This window comes from Epinephelus moara, chromosome 7 (assembly GCF_006386435.1).
Source record: "Epinephelus moara isolate mb chromosome 7, YSFRI_EMoa_1.0, whole genome shotgun sequence".
Lineage (NCBI taxonomy): Eukaryota > Metazoa > Chordata > Actinopteri > Perciformes > Serranidae > Epinephelus > Epinephelus moara.
The window spans coordinates 12,398,274-12,418,623 of NC_065512.1; the positions used below are offsets into that span (position 1 = coordinate 12,398,274).

General features: G+C 38.8%; 2 protein-coding genes across 3 annotated transcripts; one reads left to right on the forward strand and one right to left on the reverse strand.

The window, feature by feature from the left end:
* Nucleotides 1–54: 54 nt before the first annotated feature.
* On the reverse strand, nt 55–9,539 carry dcaf17 (ddb1 and cul4 associated factor 17). Its single transcript, XM_050048904.1, is given in 15 exon segments — nt 55–401; nt 518–673; nt 3,470–3,553; nt 3,704–3,791; nt 4,360–4,469; nt 5,429–5,571; nt 5,699–5,801; nt 7,432–7,539; nt 7,635–7,724; nt 8,160–8,238; nt 8,351–8,487; nt 8,594–8,684; nt 9,175–9,278; nt 9,367–9,515; nt 9,518–9,539. Coding segments are annotated over 15 exon segments (1,572 nt in total). The 3' UTR covers nt 55–293.
* mettl8 (methyltransferase 8, methylcytidine) lies at nt 9,474–20,330 on the forward strand. Of its 2 annotated transcripts, none has more exons than XM_050048906.1 (10): nt 9,474–9,589; nt 11,256–11,412; nt 11,665–11,756; nt 11,852–12,186; nt 12,371–12,420; nt 15,610–15,670; nt 17,901–18,040; nt 18,437–18,543; nt 18,697–18,762; nt 20,029–20,330. In XM_050048906.1, exons 2-10 carry the CDS (start codon nt 11,261–11,263, stop codon nt 20,181–20,183), a joined length of 1,158 nt encoding a protein of 385 aa, XP_049904863.1. In that variant the 5' UTR covers nt 9,474–9,589; nt 11,256–11,260; the 3' UTR covers nt 20,184–20,330. The 2 variants fall into 2 exon arrangements, with proteins under 2 accessions (XP_049904863.1, XP_049904862.1); XM_050048905.1 differs by lacking the exon at nt 9,474–9,589 and adding an exon at nt 9,881–10,016.
* Nucleotides 20,331–20,350: the final 20 nt, after the last annotated feature.

Consider the following 20,350-nt stretch of genomic DNA (forward strand, 5'->3'; position numbering starts at 1 on the left):
GGGCAAGATGGAAACACAGAAGGCAGAAATTACAGACTAACTTCGTAAAATATACTATTTTTATTTAAGAGAAATAGTGTAAAAAATATGTAAGATAACATGTTAATCAGTAAAACAGTGTTACTTACAATGATTTAAATAACCAGCAATAATTATCAAATGTGATTTACCCAGAAGAAATAATGACACAGTGATCCAGATGTGAAACACATCATTATGAGTGTTAAAGAACAGCTGTATAGCAACACAAGTTGTAAACAAATATTTACATGCTCTTAAAATGTAAACACCACTTATTTCCTGTCAGCAGTGAGTTTGTAAACATGGCAGCAGAAGTTGGTGTTCTTTTGTTCAATGTGAACAATTGTGTCTTTGTCAAAGAACAACTCATGTCGATAAGTCTGAAACAAAAGACAAGAGCACACATGAATTCATGACACATACACACACACGCACACTTCAGTTTAGTATTGGTACAGTTACATCAGGTCATGTCAGGTCATGTCGGGTCACTCACCTCGTCCCATGGTTCAACCAGATCAACCGTCCGCACTAACTGCCCGCTCTGGTTGTCGTGCAGTCGGATGTGCGCTCTGCCTTCTCCCTCCTCACCATTAGTTACCACCACAGCCAGAAGGTCCAGCTCATCCTCGTATTCCACCATACGGAAAGTCTGTGAAAATCAAAGGCCCGTTGTTGTAAAGATGTGTTCAGTTGTTTATACAGGGACGCCTACACCAAATACATACATAAATCCCACACCCTGCTTCTTATTAGCAGTCTCTTTAAAGAACTGATTCAATATTTAAATCGAGCTATTATCTTGAACGTCCTGTACTTTGAATAAAATGCATATTTGCAAGCAGTCCCTCAGTGGTCTAATGAAGAAACATAATTCTGACCTTGTGTTATTCAGCTGTAACTGTGGTTGTCTGTATCTTTTTTACTTTTTACTTTTATATACTTTATTAATCCCCGAGGGGAAATTCAATTTTTCACTCTGTTTGTCAATTACACACAGGTCTGAAAACACACATGCACAAACTGGACCTATACATGCACTAAGTGGAGAGATGTCAGAGTGGGCTGCCCATGACAGGCGCTCCGAGCGGTTGCGGGGTTCGGTGCCTTGCTCAGGGGCACCTCGGCAGTGCCCAGGAGGTGAACTGGCACCTCTCCAGCTACCAGTCCATGCTCCATATTTTGGTCCGGACGGGGACTTGAACAGGTGACCCTCCGGTTCCCAACCCAAGTCCCTATGGACTGAGCTACTGCCGCCCCATCTCAGATGGTGTTTCAGTCACCACTGGTCTGATCTTGGTCAAACTCAACAGGAGGATGACCCTTGAAACTTCTTCTCATGTGTAAAAATGTGGCCTGAGGACTTGTAAGAAGTCACAGTTTTACACAAACATTGGCTAATGGACTACTAAATACCTCTGTATATCCTCTAATCTCAAGTGTTCTCTCACCTTCTATCAAGCTTCTGTAATGTTTAACACTAAACAAATATCATAAAAAGACCCATACTTCTTAACAGGATCAATTAATTGATGGTTTTGGTCTTTTCGTGAGGTTCATTGACAGTAACAAAAAACTTAAAATACAGACAGCTAACGTTAAATGATTTGTGAGACTGGACTTGCTTCCTCGCCTTCAAAGAGAGTATGTCACAGATATCAGACGATGTTGGATGGTGAAGAATTTTTTACAGCTTATTCATGACAAAACAGAGATTCTGTTAGTCGGACCAAAAGCTTTGAGGAATGAAATTCAACCTCTGTTAACTCCCGTCTGTAAAACCATGAGGGCATGTCAAAAACTTGGGTGTGATTTTAGACGCTGGTCTTAACCTCCAGAAGGACATCTCTAATATTTCTAAGACTGTCTTTTTATCACCTCAGAAATATATCAAAAGTTACTCTGAGTTACTCTCTGAAAAGCTGGTTCACACTTTTATTTCCAGTAGGCTGGACTACTGTAATGCACTTTTTGCTGGACTGGCAAAGCAGACGTTAAATAAACTCCAGCTTATTCAGAATGCAGCAGCCAGAGTTTTAACAAAAACTAAAAGATCTGACCACATAACTCTTATTAAATACTTCTTATTGTTTTTAAATGTTTTAATGGTTAAGCACCTCCCACCTATGTTCCCACAGAGTACACACCAGAGAGATCCCTCAGATCAGGGGTGTCAAACTCATTTAAGTCCATGGGCCACATACAGCCCAGCTGATCTCAAGTGGGCTGGACCGATAAAACCATCAAAAAATAACCTGTACTGTAAAGAACAACAGCTCTTTCTTTTCATGTAAACAAGCACAAATACAGTACATTCTGTAAATATTCATCCTTTCATAAAACAGATGAACCTGAGATGTCTTCAGAAAAATAGGTGCTGTTTCAGTCCACCACTCAGTCATTACACATTTTTTGGTGATACGGTTCCTTTTATATTGTTTTAAGACAGAATTTTTCTACAGATTCTTTTTGTGCTGAAGCTGCTGATTGATAATATTTTGCACAATGTTCAATATCTGTAAGTATTTGGGTGTCTTTTTATCTAGAGAAGTATACTGTAGCTACGGTGGAGAGGCCCGGTCTAATCACGTTTTAACCTGGCCCTTAAAACCTTGTACTTAGCCTAGTCATCCAGTGGGCCGGATTGAACCCTCTGGCCGGCCGGTTCTGGCCCACGGGCCGTATGTTTGACATCCCTGCCTTAGATCATCAAATAAGGGTTAACTCATTGTACCTAAAATCAAATCTCCTATCCGCTCGTGGTGCTTTTAGTCATTATAATGTGACTCTTTGGAATTCTCTTCCGCATGAACTATGGTCTGCTACAACAGTAAAAAACTAAAAACATACCTTTTTTCACAAACTTTTCGTTAGGTTCTTAATTATATTTTATCTGTTTTAGGAATCCATCACAAATCAACCAGTGCCACTGACAAAGTTTTATAGCTTTTCAGAACATCTGGTCTGCAGTCTAATAATCAAAATATTCGTCCTATGTCTTTTCCTAAACACTTTGCCATGACCTCGATGGATAAGTTCATGAGGTGAGGCGTATGTGTGTGTGGGAGACAGAGGGGAGAGGGAGGGAGATATTGGTAGAGACAGATAGTGTGTGTTTTATTCTGTTTCTGCACTGTGTAAAGTGCCTGGGACCAATAATAGATTTTTGCTATTAATGTACTACATTCATTTGCATTTGTATAAAATGTGTCATTACCAAAAGCTAAGAAAGGTTTTGAATAGGCTGCTGAAAATGTCTGGCTCTTTGACGTTTCCAGGTTTTAAAATGTGGCCCACTTGAATTCGTAATTGAATAGCCCTGATATATACTATTTATCTATATAATTTACTTGGATCTACTGTGTGCTTGAACATCCTCCTTCTTTTGATAAAAACAGCAAAATAAGTATTTTCTTTTCAGAGATAAAAAGCATAATCACTCTAGTACCTCTTGATCTGGGTCATCATCCAGCTGATGAAATCGTCTCTTCACCGTGCGGCCCGATGAGGTGACAGTGACTTGTGAGGTAGGCTGCAGTGGAAGAAAAGCAGAAACATTACATTTTAACCACACCAAGACTGATTCACCAATGTAATAGAGCACATGTGACACATACTCTACATGAGGCTGATTTATGATCAAGGTAAACTGAGTCTGCAGTGAGTGAAGTGTGACACTTACACTGTTGTTTCGATGGGTTGCCATAGAGAAGTCCTCAACTACCTTTGATGGCAAACTGCTGTTCAGTTCACCAAGAATTTTTAGGACACTTGGAGGAAAGAAAAGTTCAGCATAATAAGATAATAAGAAAAATGTATATGTATCAAAGAACATGATGTTGTTGCTTTCATTAACAGGGGCTTAGATCAACCACTTAATGAGGCTTTAATCCTTCATTCAATAGGAACGCCTCATGATTCATTGATACATCTGCCTCCACACACCACAGATATTTTACCAAAGTTTTCTTGCACAGTCTTCATTTAGGTATGTAAAGGCTGACTGTGGTTAGTGTCGTCATGATGCTGTTTTCTAACTTTGATGCAACACCTTGAAAAATATCAATATTCAATTTTCAATACTATGGGGATAAACTGAAATTGGGGGCACTCAAGTTAAAATTTGTCATAAAAGATAAATAGAACAAGGCTTTAACATGACAACAATGACTTTTCTTTTCTTGGTTGGGGGCACAGACCAGCAGAATGACTTCAACGTTAACAGTAAGAGAAAGCTTGAAAGCACAACTGGTACTTGTGTATCAATACTACACAAAATTCAGAATCAATATCTATCAATAAATTGGTCTTTTTGACAACACTGACTGTGGTACTCACTTTATGGTGGTTGGTCCAACATGAATGATTCTTCCTGAGTCGTCAGGGTGAAAGAAGATCCCATCGCTCTCTAGAGAGCAGCAGTTCATGTTTTGTATTCCATTTGTTGCCTGTTGTCATAAAATGATCAAGTATCATGCATTATTAATGGCACTGAAAAATGCACATGGTACTGTGAACATGTAACTCTGAGATTGCTTCCTCCTGCAGTTCTTAAAGAAAAAAAAAATCTAGCAGGCAACTGAAATGAGACTTTTTTCACTTTGAATCTACTGACAAGTTTGTTTTGAGATGTGCAACTAGATTTGTCTGCAAAGTATCAACAACCTGTGCAAGCACCATTGTGGGAAAGGCAAGACTTGACTTATTTACGTGTTACTCCACCCAAACTCTATTGTTTGATTACAGCTTAGACACTGCAGACTTCAATTATGGTTGTGTAAGACACTGCTTCTGGTGACGATTTAGAGCTTAAAGGGGTGTGATGGTGGCGTTTGATACAGATGGAGGATCAGTTTAATAATCAGGTTTCTGCTTATCAGTTAAAAGGTATTGTACCATTTCTAAATAATACTACCAATAATAGTGATAATAATAATTCTTGTGTTTTTGGAAACTGCAGCAACTTAAATGTGATTTGATGTTTTTCCACAAAATATATTATGCAGCCTTCGTTGCTGACAGTTGTCTCTGGTAAGAAACAAACAGGAGCAGTGTCATGAAAAGCACCAAATCAGGAATAATACAGAGAGGCTTATGTTACACATGCACAAAAGAGCTGCACTAAAGTAGCTGAACCACTTTATGGGTTTTTGAATAGCGATTACAGGTTTGGTTTTGTCCTGCTCTGCTGGGCAGCCGAGTACAAGGACTGTCACAAACAGCTGTGGCCCTTCTTCCCCTGACACTTTCAATAAGCTCTGCCCAATTTAGTGGTCTATCACAGAGCAAGATTGGGGATATTTATCCATCAGAGTCAAGCTTATGCTACGTTTTATACTCAGATTACACAACTGTAATGGAAATGTCATGTTATCGTGTATGGTTAAAGAGGATTCTTTAAACTCACCATCATGCTGTCCTTGAGTGAACAGATGTGATGAGTGCCCTTGTGTTTTTTTTGCGGTGGTGTGTAGATGTAGTGCCACGGGTAGCCTCCGATCTGGACACAGTTATCAGCGCATGATACCTCGAAAAGCACCGGGGGACAATCTGTCAACCAAAAAATCTACAATGTTTACTTTTGCATGGAAAACATTTCTGCTCACGGAGGCCAAGTAGATGATCTAAAATCTTTAACAATAAGAAACCACAGCACTAGACTTATAAACGGACTCACCAGTGATCTGGATATTTACTGGAATACCAAATGGAACATCTCCCACTGTTCTGCCTCCAAGAAGTGAACTCTTGTTTCCAAGCGTTAACTTCTCTGTCAAGTACTGACAACAAAGAAAATATTCTTTAAATAGACAGCAGCAAGATGAGCCAGGAGGATAATAAAACACTGACTATGCAAATATTTAGGGCTGCACCGAACAGTTTGAAGCTTCATTCATAACGTTGGCATTCAAATTCTAGATCAACATTCGAATGCTGCGCAGCTTTTTTTACATACCTATCTATTCTGTTGAAACTCTGTATGTCTGCATAGTTGCAGATAACGATTAGGCTACACTAATATAATTAGGATTATAGTATTTGTAGAATTAGATTCCAGTGGTGGCTGCGTAGCATTGTGTCTGACTCAAGTGATCCAAACATTTCCAATAACTCCAGAATGTCGTGAAATCCAAAAGTCAAAATTTATTGTAACAAGCGAGATGTAGTCATTTCCAAAATTCACAATATGCGTTTGTCGAAAAAATATTCTGCTTCATTCCATATTTGCAAACCTGTCTCCTGGATATTACAGTGTGTGTTGCAAAGCTGCTGTCTTAATTACGCTGTTGTGGCAAAGTAATCACTGCCTGGATTATGTTCACAGATGTTTCTTTCAGGTAACAAAACACCACATTCATGTGTCATGCAGGCTTTGCAAGGTTGTGTTTGGGGAGGACGGCGGGCAGGAAGGGGCAGGACTTAGATACCAGAAATTCAGGTTTGCATACAGATTCCAGTCCTAGGTTTAGGCCACACAAATACTTTGGTTAGGATGAGGGGAAACATTGTGATTTTGGTTACATATTAATGAAAAATGTAATAAAAATATGATGCTGTAGTCACTATGGCTGGATGGTGTAATGCTGCAACGTTTCAGTGACTAGACCTTCATCAGGCAAACAGTGATGAAGCCTGATGAAGATCTAGTCACTGAAACGTTGCAGCATTAAAATCATTATTTTTGCAAGTTAGACAGTGTGCAGAAGTCTTTTCTTCTAGTCTCCTATGCACCTGTTTGGAAATAGATGTGCGAAGTATTGCTTTGCTAATAGGTTAACTATCACTATTTTTGGTCATGCCAGGTACATTAATTAGGAACATTTCCTTTTGTTCATAGAAAACTTACTTCCCTTAGCATTACGTTTCCCTCAAAATGTACTGTATGTTTCTAGGCAGACAGGGCTGCATATTTGTGGGTGTTTAACCTTTAAAACCCAACATTTTCTCTATGGTCAAAAAAACATCTGCTCTTCTGATTGCCGCAAACAAAGGGAAGCATGCACCTGTATTAACAGGGCAGTCCAGCAGCAATCTAACAGCACCATTAATTATATTTTTTCATTATTGAAAGTTGATTTAATTAAAAAAATAACTCAATGAATGGTCAATGAATCACTTAATTCAATTTGTACCAGAATTTTTAAATTTTTATTTTATTTTTTAAGGCTGATGACATCATAAAATATGACGACAGACATTTGAAGCTTCTTTCGAAAACCTCACTTAATGCTTTGAATGTAAAAAAAACAAACACATTCAGTACAGCCCTGCAAATATTCAGTTTCCAACAAATGTATTCCTGATGCAATGTTTAGAAATCTGATTAAATATGTATTATGTATTTATGTATTCTGCCTGCTCAACAGTGTGCAGGAAACTCTTTCAGGATAAAAAAAAAACTAGACATACCTTTTGGACAATGTGCTCAAAGCTGTACAGCTTCACTGACTTGTTGCTGTACGACACCACAAGGACACCTTGAGACAGAACAACGTCGGTAACGCCATTTCCAAACACCTGAAAGGATGAAAGTTAATTTTTTTTAACATTTCACTCCTGTGGGCACGTTTGAAAAAAGAATAATAAACTACTATACAGAGAAATCTGCATACCTTTTTATTGATCTCCAAAATGCCCACAATTTGTAAAGGGAAGACATTAAAGATAGCCAGATGCAACACCGTATTCTGAGTGATACCTGCCTTTGAATTAGAAAATGGATTAGTTGATAGATTATATCCACACAAAAATTCATGGGACTCAATTCTGTCATCTGTTTAGCAAAGGTGCAAAACTCTTGCATGTTCCAGCTTCTCAAATTTGAGGATTTACTGGTTTTGATGAGTTTCTGATTATTGTAAATATAATGTTTTGGGGTTTGGGACAAAACTAGCAATTCAAAGACGTCACTTTGATCTCTTTTTTTTTGTTGCAGCCCTTGACTAGTGATACCTGAATTCCTTAACTGACTCATTACAAGATTTGACATCAGCTTTCCTAGATGTATGCAATGCACCTGTCAAAGTTCATGAACTGCTGAAAATACATGTACAGAAAGATCCTAGATTCTATTACGCTCAAGAAAGAGCGTGGACACTCTTCAGTACGGCAAAAAAAACCAACACAAAATAACTTACCTGTCGTGCTAAAGATGTTTCTTTGTTTTGAATAGATTTAACATAAAACATCTGATGAGAAACATCCCAGCCAAGATACCTACCAAAAAACAACACAGAATGAGGTTAAAATGTTTTTAAAGGAACTACACCTAAAAATACATTTATTAATCTTAACTCTAAGAACAGAGAAGTCAGAGCTTTGGAGATACCTGAATTTATGGTTTGGAGAGAGGTAAACTCTCTGCAGCTCTTCTCCCGTTTCAGCTGAAAGGCGATAAAGCCAGTTATTAGCTGTTAGAGCCAAGAGGCTGGGTTTATGATCAGAGGGGGAGGCTAACGTTTTGTCCTGTCAACGAGACAAATTAAACAACAATCTGAATCTGGGTTGTTAAAATCTGATCATTGAAAATTCAGCGTAACTCCATAAGAGTGTTTGTTTAATTTTAACTTACAAGTGGGCTCTGACACAGCAAGGCATCTTCGAATTTCTCCAATTTAGACCTCTTGGGCAGTTTGTACAGTACTTGAGGCTCTGAATGAACACTGAAAACAGAAGATTTAATCACTCACGTGTCAAGAGTTTAAACCTTTTATTCTGATGTCAGTGTCCCTTTCATTTCTACACCTGAATGCCATGTACATAAACATCCTGATGATATACATGCATGTTTTCATGTTGCTCTAACCAAACAGGGAACAATCATTTTAATTAGGAGATGACCTCAGTAAACCAAGTAGAATCTTATTTGGCAAGCTATGTATTTAGAGTGACAAAGCCTGCCACCAAATTCATAAAGGAAGGCAGTCTTTCATGACTTTCATGAGTTGCAAGGTTCAGATTAAATCATGGTGTGGAATTATTCATTCCTCATATCTTTCCTGTAATTCTCAGATTTTGATTTCTTCAGAGATATAATAATTGACTTATGAATTATGTGACTTTTCTGCTATTTATCTGTAACTCAAATGTGTTATTTTGTATTGTCTGTGTGTTGAAGACTGAAAATAAGTTATGTAAATTATTCTTACTCACCAGCTGTAGCAGTTCTGGTAATTTTCAAAGTAGATTTTACCATTCTCGTACGTTATTGTGGATTTTGAGGTCTTGCTCCATGCTTTAATAAAACCCCTGTTCTCCTGCAATGCCACAATAATAAAGAATATATTAGTAATTACAGTATTCATTGCTCCAGTGAGTATCTAAAAGCACCATTTCTTCCATTACCTGCAGGAGGATACCTCTAAGGACCTTCATATTGTGCCTGACCAGAGTCCCAGCATCCCTGATACCTCTACTCCTCCGGTCCAGCAGCTCAGTGGCGTTTGCGGCTCTTTTTCTCCGGTACGGCGCCATCAGCAGGTGGCACTTGTTCCTACAACAGGACTGTCTGGTAGCATGACAGGAGGCAACAACCTGAGCTGACCCCCGAGAGCACAGGCAGAGCCAGGTAAGGACGATGTGGTTTCCCAGTCCGAGGTAGTGATGACGTTAGAGCCCCTCACTAATGCTCCATCTTCTCGAGACCACTGAACCTTCTCTCTGGATTTAACGTTAGCTAGCTAACACGATCAGTTGGAAGCTAACGCTAACTAAAGTTAGCACCGGTGAACTACAGCACCTCGACGTCTCGTTCAAGTACTCTGTTCTAAAGTCGTACCTGGTTATATCGATATTTATGACCTGACGTTAGCGTAACCTGGTAGTTGTCCTGGGGTGAAAACACAGAAAGGATATCAGTAGTTAAAAGTTGCCATGTTAGCTGCCTGCTCTCCCTTGCTCCATATTTGTAGTCTTCACAAGATTCTTCTTCTACGAATGGAATTACGGCACACGGCATCCATCTTAGAACAGTAGCGCCCTCCTCTCCAGCGTTGGTACGTTGACCATGAAGAATAATACACAAATCACCCAAAATGAAGTCTTATGTTTGAAAAAATTTAATTCTGATTTTAAATGTTTTGTGATATGCTGAGTAACATAGGTTAGATGTATATACAAATAATATATACATTTATTATTTTTTTATTAACGAAAAATTTATTTAATATCATAATATCATATCTTTTATCTAATATCATAAAGTTTTAAAAAATAAAGTTTCTCTTTTAAATTATTTTTATTGCAGCAAAATGTTCCACTGGACTGAAAAACAATTGATTTTATGATTCTAGTTGGCTTCCAAAAGTTTCATTTTTATTTGTAATATTAATAATTCATATAATAAAAGATAAAATTCGGCGTCCATGTGTCGATGCAATATTGGCACACATGATATTGCAATACAAAGCTGTATCAGTTTTTCCACCCACCTCTTGATGCTTACATTGACTGAAATATTCAAACCAAAGACTTCCATGCTTTTAATTTAATTAAATTTTTTTCATTTATTTATTTTTGTCTATTCTGTTTGGTCAAATAGAAATATCCTAGCTGTATTGTGCATCATATTATTCACATTTACAAAAATGCCTGCCATTTGCTACCTTTAGGAACTGTGGGATCCCTACGGAATCTGAAATAAAGTCCTGTGGGTTTAAACAAAGTTTGGCTGCATGGCCTTAATTTACAATAACGAACACACCAGAAGGTCAGGGGGTTATATGAAAACATTTCAAAAGATCCAAACATATAGCAGTAACAGTCAAGGATACAGGATGTTCTGTCTCAACCTTAATATTTATCTTGCTAAAACAAAAACCTCCTTGTTATGAAGCCTCCTCAGTAGACCGATATTAAATTTGCATAACCAAAACAAATTAGGATTCCTAAACTGTATTCTTTTTAAATAGCAACTCCTTAGGTCACTGCAGAAAGGCCAGTGAAATACAAAATGAAATTTGTTCTCAAAAAAAAAAAAAAAAATGCTGCTCACTGTTAAGTTCCTAACTGAGCACACAGGGACCTTTGTCTTATGGCATTTAATATATGTTCATGTGTCTCATGTTTGCTTGAATGTATTTATATTAAACTGCAAATTGTCCTTCTAAAAAAACTAGATAAAGAAAATGTATTAAGTTGATGACAACATACAGCTAGAAGAGTAAAAACAATTATCTTGTTTGCATTTAACAGCTCCATTTCCCATGTACTGAACTCTGTCTGCATTTTTACAGAGTAAATGCATACACTGCGGCGCTTCTCTGCAGCCAAACTGGCTAAAGCTGTCAGCAGATGGCCCTCAAGGCTAAAGGGCACAGGAGGAAGACCTTCAGCTCCACTGGGTTCACGGATTCTCACCAGTCCTGATGACATCTTTAAGCACAACATGTGGTCAGTGATGTATTGTAGTAAGACTTTAATTTGTCACACACTAGTATATGCCTCTCATGTAGATAGTAGGATTACAGTGCAGTTGACCTTGTGTGCTTATGACATTGAGCTGAAACTCAGGGTTAGAGTTAAGACCTTTCTGATCGACTCTAAAACACAACCGTGGACATATGTCACAGTTTTATATTTGTTGCAGTTTGTGAGTTATTGTAGTTGAACAAATATCCAACAGTTGCTTTTGTAATGCTTTAGGGATCATGTGCACTGGACAGAGGAGGATAAAGAAAATGCACGGCAGAAGGCAGAAGAAAATTCCTGTATACAAATTCCCAAAGAGGAACGAGGCAAGACTGTATTTCTGCAATAATATTTTCCCAAGTCAGTTACGTTTGTTTTATACTGCAAATAAAAAATATACTTGTAAATCTCCTCCACGCAGGTAAATTCGACACAGAGGCTCACCAATACTGGGACAAGTTTTACGAGATGCATCAGGATAAATTCTTTAAAGACCGCAAGTGGCTGTTTTTAGAGTTTCCAGAGCTGCTTCCTTCTGGGGCAAAAAGTCAAGCCACAAACAGGTGTCTGGGTGTTGAGCAGGTGTCATACCTACAGCCTACTGGATCCAATACAAAAACAGACAACAGACACCAGCAACACAATGGCACCACACACCATCACAGAAATACAGACACCTCCAACCACCAGGAGTCCTGTGCTGCCACACAGACGACTACTTTCCCTGGCCAGCATGCATCTTTCAGGATCTTGGAGGTTTTCAGAAGTCACATGTATTGATTTTTTGTTCTGAATGTATTGATAAAGATTACTGCTTGTGGATCATTATACAATAGTGATATAAAAGTAGTAGGCTGTAAGTTGCTATTCTAATTTGGTGTTAGATAACAGCACTTACAAATGATAACAAATATCGACAAAATATATTTTCTTTTCACAGGCTGGATGTGGGGTCGGTAACAGTGTATTTCCCATTGTTGATTCCTTAAAGTGAGTAAATATTTCAGATATTTCCATTTAATCCATTAAAGTTTGACCATTTCAATGTAGATCATGTGTAGATTTTCAGTCCTTCATATGTTTACAGAAGCAAAACATTTCAAATACGCACAATAATGTCCTGTAAAATACTGTTTTATTAACCATTTATTGTTCATAGACCATGACATTGTCTGGTTACATATCCTCAATCAGCACAAAACTGTGTCTCATCATGAATAATATGTTGTAACATATTATCTCAGTTGGAGCAAGATTTATACCATTGCATGAAATGTGCACATATTACTTGTACTGTTAAAATATTCGTTAACACTCTGCACGTGCAGTTTTGAAGGGTCAGTTGAAACAGTTGCAATACTACATTTGAAATACAAGTTGCAACAGATGTGGGAGCGTATTAAAAATTTGTGAGGCATTAATGGGCAGACATTTTGACTCGTCATAGCAGGACAAGCACAGGCTTTACATATAACAATAAGAATGGCACTGTCCAATCAAGTGTCCCAGTAAGCCATGACAGTGTGAAAGTGAGTCAGCAGCGTGCTCAGTAACAGGACCCTGACCCTTCTTACACATTTAATTTCCCTACTGTGACATGTCAAAATGTCCTCTGTGAAAAGGCCCTCTTGTGCTTCTTTAGACAAGGATTCCTGCAGAGTGGCTTTGAAATGGCTTAATGGCATAGCTGGCGAGATATCGGCACTAAAATCAAGGACTGGGTAAAGACAGTAGTGTGGAAAGAAAAGAGGAGGCATTTTGCTGGTATTGGAAGGCACCGCAGGCTGTAGTTGAAGCCAGAGGTGCGGATCAACCCACCAGCAGTGATGCAGAGAAGTGCACAAGTGTAGCACACAGTGAGAGCTTGTATGCCAGGTTTTCACGTTCTCCCTTTTTTAGAATGAAGACTCATTTAACGTTGTGAAATGTGGCATGTTAACTCTTTTCATTTCCTGTTTCTGCAATATCCTGTCCATTTGTTTTTTAAGGGGGGCAGGCAATAGGCAATAAATAAAGGTCAAAACGCAAAACTTTTAGGTCGACCAGTGCATAGGAGAAGACCATGAGTCAACTATAGAGTCCTGCAGGAATGAGTCCTAAAACCTGGAAATGAGTTAGCATTTTAGCACTCACGCTTCCCCCATTTTGAAGTCAATGGGTTTTTTGAATGGGTTTTTCATTAGATGCCTGAAAGAAGGTCTGCAGTTAACACATGCTTAAGAGACTTTCCCATTTTGTTGTACAAATTAAAATACGTCTGTAAATACCTCACTCGTAAATTTTGAAGCTTTAATATCTATTATAAAAGGCGGGTGCCAACATTTGGCTTAATGAGACTACAGGGCATCATGACGCTGAACACGACTTTATAGCCTTGTCCTGGTGGTGACACTGAAGTCACGTGCTTGTTGTTTAGTTTGGTTATAGCCTGTCATTATATTTTTACTTTTGGTGATAGCATATAGACTTTAGAAATCATAAAAGTGGTCTTCATTTGTATGTACAGATTATCTTGCTGAGCAACATGTGTAAGTATCTTAAACCTTCATTTGCCACAGAGCTTATTTTCTGCAATAATCCAAAATCCAAAGAAAAAATCCCATTGGCTGTTTGACAAAGGAACCAGAGCAATTGGTTGGTGAAGATTCTCAGTCATCTAGGTCATGGTAGTCGTAAGTGCTATATCATAGGCAACTGGACTTGCTTGAGTTTCTTGAAGATGTTTCACCTCTCATCTAAGAGGCTTTTTCAGTTCTAACCGACTGGTGCAGCGTCGCAGGCTTTAAACTCTGTTTGGGTTTGAACCCTACAGAGTCATGTAGGTCACATGTGAGTTGTCGACCCACCCGGCCATCGTGTGCGTTGTTAGGGTTAGATGGGTCCAGGTGTTTGGGGAGGGACCCCAAGACTGCATTGTAGGTGGGTGATAAGTGGTGTTGTAGGCCACCTCCTCTGTTTAACGATAGTCGTTTCAATTTCACGTAGATGGCTTATTTCACGCCTCTTTCCAGAGCAATGCTAGCTTCCGGGTTAGCCTACAAATAAACATCATCCCTGCAGCACTTTATAGTAGAACAAAAAACTCCTGCCCACTGTCTTCTACTCTTAAAATCATAAGAAATTTATTGGGAACAGTGTTTCGGTAGAGAGACCTTCATCTGTTTGTTAATCAGTCTCTGCACCGAAGCGCTGTTCCCGATAAATTTGAATGTAGACGACAGTGCGTGGGAGTTCTTTTCCACAACAAGTAAATGTAAAATGTTGGCTTCAGTGCATACACCAATCAGCTAAAACATTAAAACCACTGGTGGGTGAAGCGAATAACACTGATCATCTTGTTACAGTGCAATATTCCATTGCAAAACCTTGGGTCCTGGCATTTAATGTAAATGCTACCTGATGCACTACACCCACCGGAACACCGTTGCAGACCAAGTAAATCCCCTTATGGCAATGGCACTTGTTGATGGCAGTGCCCCCCAGCAGGACAGTGACCATGCCACATCACAAAAACTGCTCAGGAATGACCTCAGGAATGGGACGAAGAGCTCAAGGTGTTGACCTGACCTCCAAATACCCCAGATCCCAATCTGATCGAACATTTGAAGGACATGCTGGTACCCCAGAGGTACCCCTGATCCATGGTGGGTCCTCCTTGGACCAGACATGGCTCTGACCTGTCAAGGCATGAACACGGGACCTCTGGGGGGTGTCCTATAGTGTCTTGCACCAACGTGTTGGCTTCAGATCTTTTGGGTCCTGTGGGTTGCGAGGTGGGATGCCGGCATGTCCCACAGATGTTTGATCAGACTGGAATTTGGGGTATATGGGGGCCAGGTCAATACCTTGAGGTCTCTGTCATGTTCCTCAGGCCACTCCTGAGCAGTTCATGTGATGTGGAATGGTGCGTTATCCTGCTGGGGGGCCAATGCTACTTGGGAGTGCTGCTGGCATAAGGGGGGTACATGGTCTGCACTGGTGGGTAGAGCGTGTCAGGTGGCAACCACATGGATGTCAGAACCAAAGATTTCCCAATAGAACAATGCATTGGAACAAGATGATCAATGTTGTTCATGTCACCTGTCAGTGGTTTTGATGTTTTGGCTGATAGGTGTAATCCTTATGAGATCTTCATGATACTGAGTCAAGGATTGATATATTGGCTTTTCTGCTTCACAGAGGAACAGATGCATTTTTATACTGCTGTGACTTCTCCACATGTGCCATTCAGCTGGTCAAGGTAAGCATTTCTAATATTGCTCAGTATAGTAGGCTATATGCTGTATCAAAGTTAATACATTTCTTCAAAGCAACAGTGACTGATATCCAGCAGCCAAACAGCCAAAGCTATATAATGTTAAACCAGCAGTGATGTAGTTATAGTACTTACTGTGGTCATATGGACAATATGTTCAGGGTGCTTGCAGTCATATCAGATCATGATTAAGCCCCCCATGTCATCAAGTGCTAAAATATTTAGACAGAATACATTAACTTTTGATGAAGTAATGTGTTTAATTCATTCATTGTAAAGCTGTTGTTAATGTCAATCCTTGAGCTTTCCAGCATATCCATTCATATTAGATTTTATAGTTCAGACCATTGTTCCCTCACACAATGTGCATACTGCAGAATAACTCAAAGCTCTGCCTAGCAGCTACAGCTGAATCTGAATCAACCAATTAGTATTAATATGTGAAAAAGCAGCAAAGAGAGTCTGGTCATTTGTACATGACATTTTTGCACAGGATGTAAAAAGGTTGTAAAAGCACTTTAAGTGGTTGGAAAACTAGAAAGGCACTGTACAAGTGCAAGTCCATTTAGCATTTAAAGTGATTTTTTTTTTACTTTTGGCTCAGCAAATAACTCATCTGATTTAAACTCATCATCTGTTTTAATATGTTTCTATTCTGAAATAATGGAATATATTTATTTTCACATCCTGTAGCTTGCTTTGATATTGAAAGAGATTTATTCATCATTTGACTCACTCAGTTTATTGTTCCTTGTAATATTTAATGAAAAAAAAAAAAGATTTGTAACATAAATTTTGCTTGCATGATTGCGATTGTATTATCTATACCAGACAACTTGTATTTTCTGTCACTCTTGTCTGTATAATATAAGGGACCAAGTCATTGTTTTTCAATTTAATTCAGTTTTATTTATAAAGCCCAATATCACAGATCACAATTTTATTATTTTATTATTATTTCCTTTATTTTAACTCGGAAATACATTGAGGTAGAGACCTCATTTAAAATGTAGCCGAGTACAATGATAGAAAAAATGAAAGCACTTAGACACAGAAAAGCCAGAGAGAAACTTACATAAAAGTGGCAACAAGAAGTAAAAACAATAAAAGCCACAAGTAAAAATGTGAAAGAAAATAAATAAAAGCATCAATAATGAATAAAAACAGTAAATATGTAAAACCATTAATCAGATAAAACAGGAACATCTAGAAGTACATGTGACACAGTTAAAGATTTAAATTTGCCTCAGAGGGCTTTACAGCAGAGTCAAAAGTAAGTGTCAAGTCCAGAGTCCAGTCTCAGGTCCTAAGCTTTGGATTTTGAATCCTGCACAAATCAAAATGCATTCTTCACCAAATGTAAAGCCTTTTTAAGTAATGATATCTTAACTTTACAAAAGTCATGAATGCTTTTTAAAATTTGTATTTATTTGTTAAAACAAGTTTGTTGGACGTTGTTGCGTCTCTGTCTATAATTTTCTACCTGCTTGATTTGCACACTACATTTCGATTTTTGTGGACCACCACGTAGATTTATTTGTGAACAAAATTATATCTGGTATAATTTTTTCGAACTGGCACTCAGTAATGTAACATTAGCTCTTCATGATTATCTCCTGCAACTTGATTTGATGCTGTTAGACTGGATCAAACAAAGTAGATCTGGGGAATTAAGTGTCGACTTGCTGGGAAAGATTAACGCAAATGATTAAACCATTAACATTAGTTGATTCCGGAAATGAGGCGAATTTAATTGATTTGTGGCACATGTTTTAAATAGCATACTTTCAAATATTTGGGCACCTGGTAAGGCATCAAGTATTTTCAAATCGAAAGGCTCAAGTCCAAGTAAAGTCATAAGTCACTGGTGTTCAAGTCCAAGTTGAGTTGCAAATGTTTTTTGTGTAGTTGTCATGTGACTCCAGGACACACCTCTACAATATAGCACATCTATTGGATTATTTATAGCAGCATTCATTGAGATAAAGTACATTTGCATTTTAACCTGACTTAAAATAAGTGCAAAAGTACACTATACATACATTTCTTATAAATGATGGCGAGGGGGAAATCAGGTGTGAAATTTGTAACATAATAGATACTGTGGTTGCAATATAAACCCAGTTGCTAAAATTTGTATCTGAGCTACCATCTGGAGACTTTGTGTGACTATAAAACAGTTTGGGATCTAGCCTACTTTATTTTCCTCATATAGGACCACCCAGGATACGATGACTCTGTGTGTCACGCCTTTGTCCATGACATCTGTGAGGAGATGGCCTCCTTTCCCTTCCCTCCACAGAGCCTGGATGTTATCCTGGCGGTCTTTGTGCTCTCCTCCATTCATCCGGAGCGGTAGGTTAAGATCAAAAGACAAAGGAGAACCTGATATCATTTCTCACCTGCCAGGCTCCTCTGTGGACCCCTTCACAACCCCCAACCCACCTTCACTGTCCCTGGGCTTTGTCTGAATTTCATTACAGACTACAGTATAAATCTAACTGTATTATGTCAGTGAGTACAACATATTATCTGTGCAGGGATTTGCTAGACATTAAAGGGATGGCAGTATGCATATTGTAATTTTAAGGCTCTAGTATTACCTTATATTGGCACCACAACACTATCCATGTACAGTAAGACATCTCTGTTTGTAAGTTTTCACTCATTTAGCTGTCTGTAAATTAATATATCTACATACAATCCTGTCGTACAACATTATCGTTCCATTAATTGACATTTCTTTGACAGAATGCAAGGAGCTGTGAACCGACTATCTACATACCTGAAACATGGAGGGATATTTCTCTTCCGTGATTATGGGAGATATGACCTCTCACAGCTCAGGTTTAAGAGGGGTGAGCCTCCAAATAGTGACACACACCTGAACACAGCCACTTTTATTTACTTCACGTAATTTGTTTTATATTCTGCACACGATTCTGTTTTTGATGAGTGTTTTTTTAACAATTTTATACATTTAATCTACTCTATTAATGTCTTCCAATCAGGACGGTGCTTATCAGAGAATTTCTACGCACGTGGAGATGGAACCTGCGTGTACTTTTTTACTAAAGGTATTTCTGTACCGCGAGATCTGAATGCTCTTCTACATATAGTGAATAAGACCAGAGCTATCATTGAGGACACTGGGGTTATGTCCTTGGTATATTTTTCTGAGCATCTGGAGGTTTTAGGAACCTTGGGGGAGTTTACGTACCACATGGCCAGGTTTTTGGGGGGTACTGGAATAGGTTGACACAGTTTAAGCTTGATTATTTTCAGGCCAGTAAATAAATAATTGTTTTTCCAACTAGAATTTAACTCCTGGCAGTGAGCAAAAGGCTTTAAAGGAGCTCTAAGTGATATTCTGAGCATTAATAAAGCAGCAAACAACTATTTGCTCTGTAAAGATGTAGTGGATGGTATCCTGAACAAAGAACTCCCGCTGTGTGATCCGAGCTTCTCTGTTCTTTGTCGTGGTTGCCGGGTTGCCCCACGCCCCCCCAGCAAATTTTTCAAGTGGCCACTCTTGGTATTGCAGCGAAAAAAATGCCCTGTGGCCCAAATAGCATTTTCCCCATAGACCACCATTAGGAAAGAGACATCTGAGTAACTGTTGACAGGACACCTTGAACTGCAGACAAGGTTAATTATGATGGGGTGCCCACTGGCTCATCTGTTGGAGTGTGCGCCCCATGTCCAGAGGCTGTGTCCTTGCTGCAGTGGCTGCAGGTTCGATTCCAGAAACTTGTTAGAAACTTGTTTGGCTCATGCACCAGACGAGCAATTCCATTGGTCTGAGTAGTTCCATCTAGGAGTCCAATATGTAGTTAGTATACATCTATGGTCCAGGCGCATGTGCATGTCGGTACATGTGAGTCCTGTGTGTCCAGCTTATTGCCCCCACTCTGCACTGTGCCCATACGGCGGTTATCGCTGATGTTGGGACAGCAGGGATAGGTGCAGGGACTGGTTAACACCTTTAGTTCTGTCAGCACCGTTGCTGTTGTTAGCACTGTTTGTGCTGTTAGCACTGTTAGCTACTAGCCACCGTCTCAGTCACTTCAGTGATGAGGGCCGTGTGCAGACAACCTCTGAATCATATATACACTCTGAATATTGTATAGAGCTCCTTTAAAACAATATGTAGATGTCCATGTTGGGAAATAAAATTGACTATCAAATATATCTTAACAGTTAACTAAATAAATCAAATTATGTTTTTTAAAATCCAATTCATCAAAACAATTTAAGACCTTATTTTAGTGTGTTCTTTGGGGGACTCATGATCTCCAGTGTACAGCCCTGGTTACTGAGTGTTATTATGTATATTTTTACAGATGAGGTTCGTGATTTATTTTCCAACGCTGGACTGCAAGAAATTCAGAATCTCGAGGACAGACGACTTCAAGTGAACAGAGGAAAGAAAGTTGCAATGCATCGGGTCTGGATGCAGAGCAAGTTCAGAAAACCATATCCACCTTCACCATCTTAACACCATGCACAGCCTAAATTGGAGCTCTGCGCCTTTTTGTATATTTATACTTTTTATACTGTAGTACCTATTTATTCAATTATTTTTTTTCTACCAAAGGAGTCTGTATCAACAAAACTGTGTGCAATAAATTTACAAAACATGTTGTCAGGTTAAGCTGTGGTGTT

What these genes read in the sequence shown, in the direction of transcription:
- mettl8 (XM_050048906.1), top strand. Translation starts at nt 11,261, where the DNA reads ATGCATACACTGCGGCGCTTCTCTGCAGCCAAACTGGCTAAAGCTGTC. An exon ending in AATTCCCAAAGAGGAACGAG is followed by an intron (nt 11,757 to 11,851) that starts GCAAGACTGTAT and finishes TCCTCCACGCAG; the next exon opens with GTAAATTCGACACAGAGGCT. An exon ending in CATCTTTCAGGATCTTGGAG is followed by an intron (nt 12,187 to 12,370) that starts GTTTTCAGAAGT and finishes TTCTTTTCACAG; the next exon opens with GCTGGATGTGGGGTCGGTAA.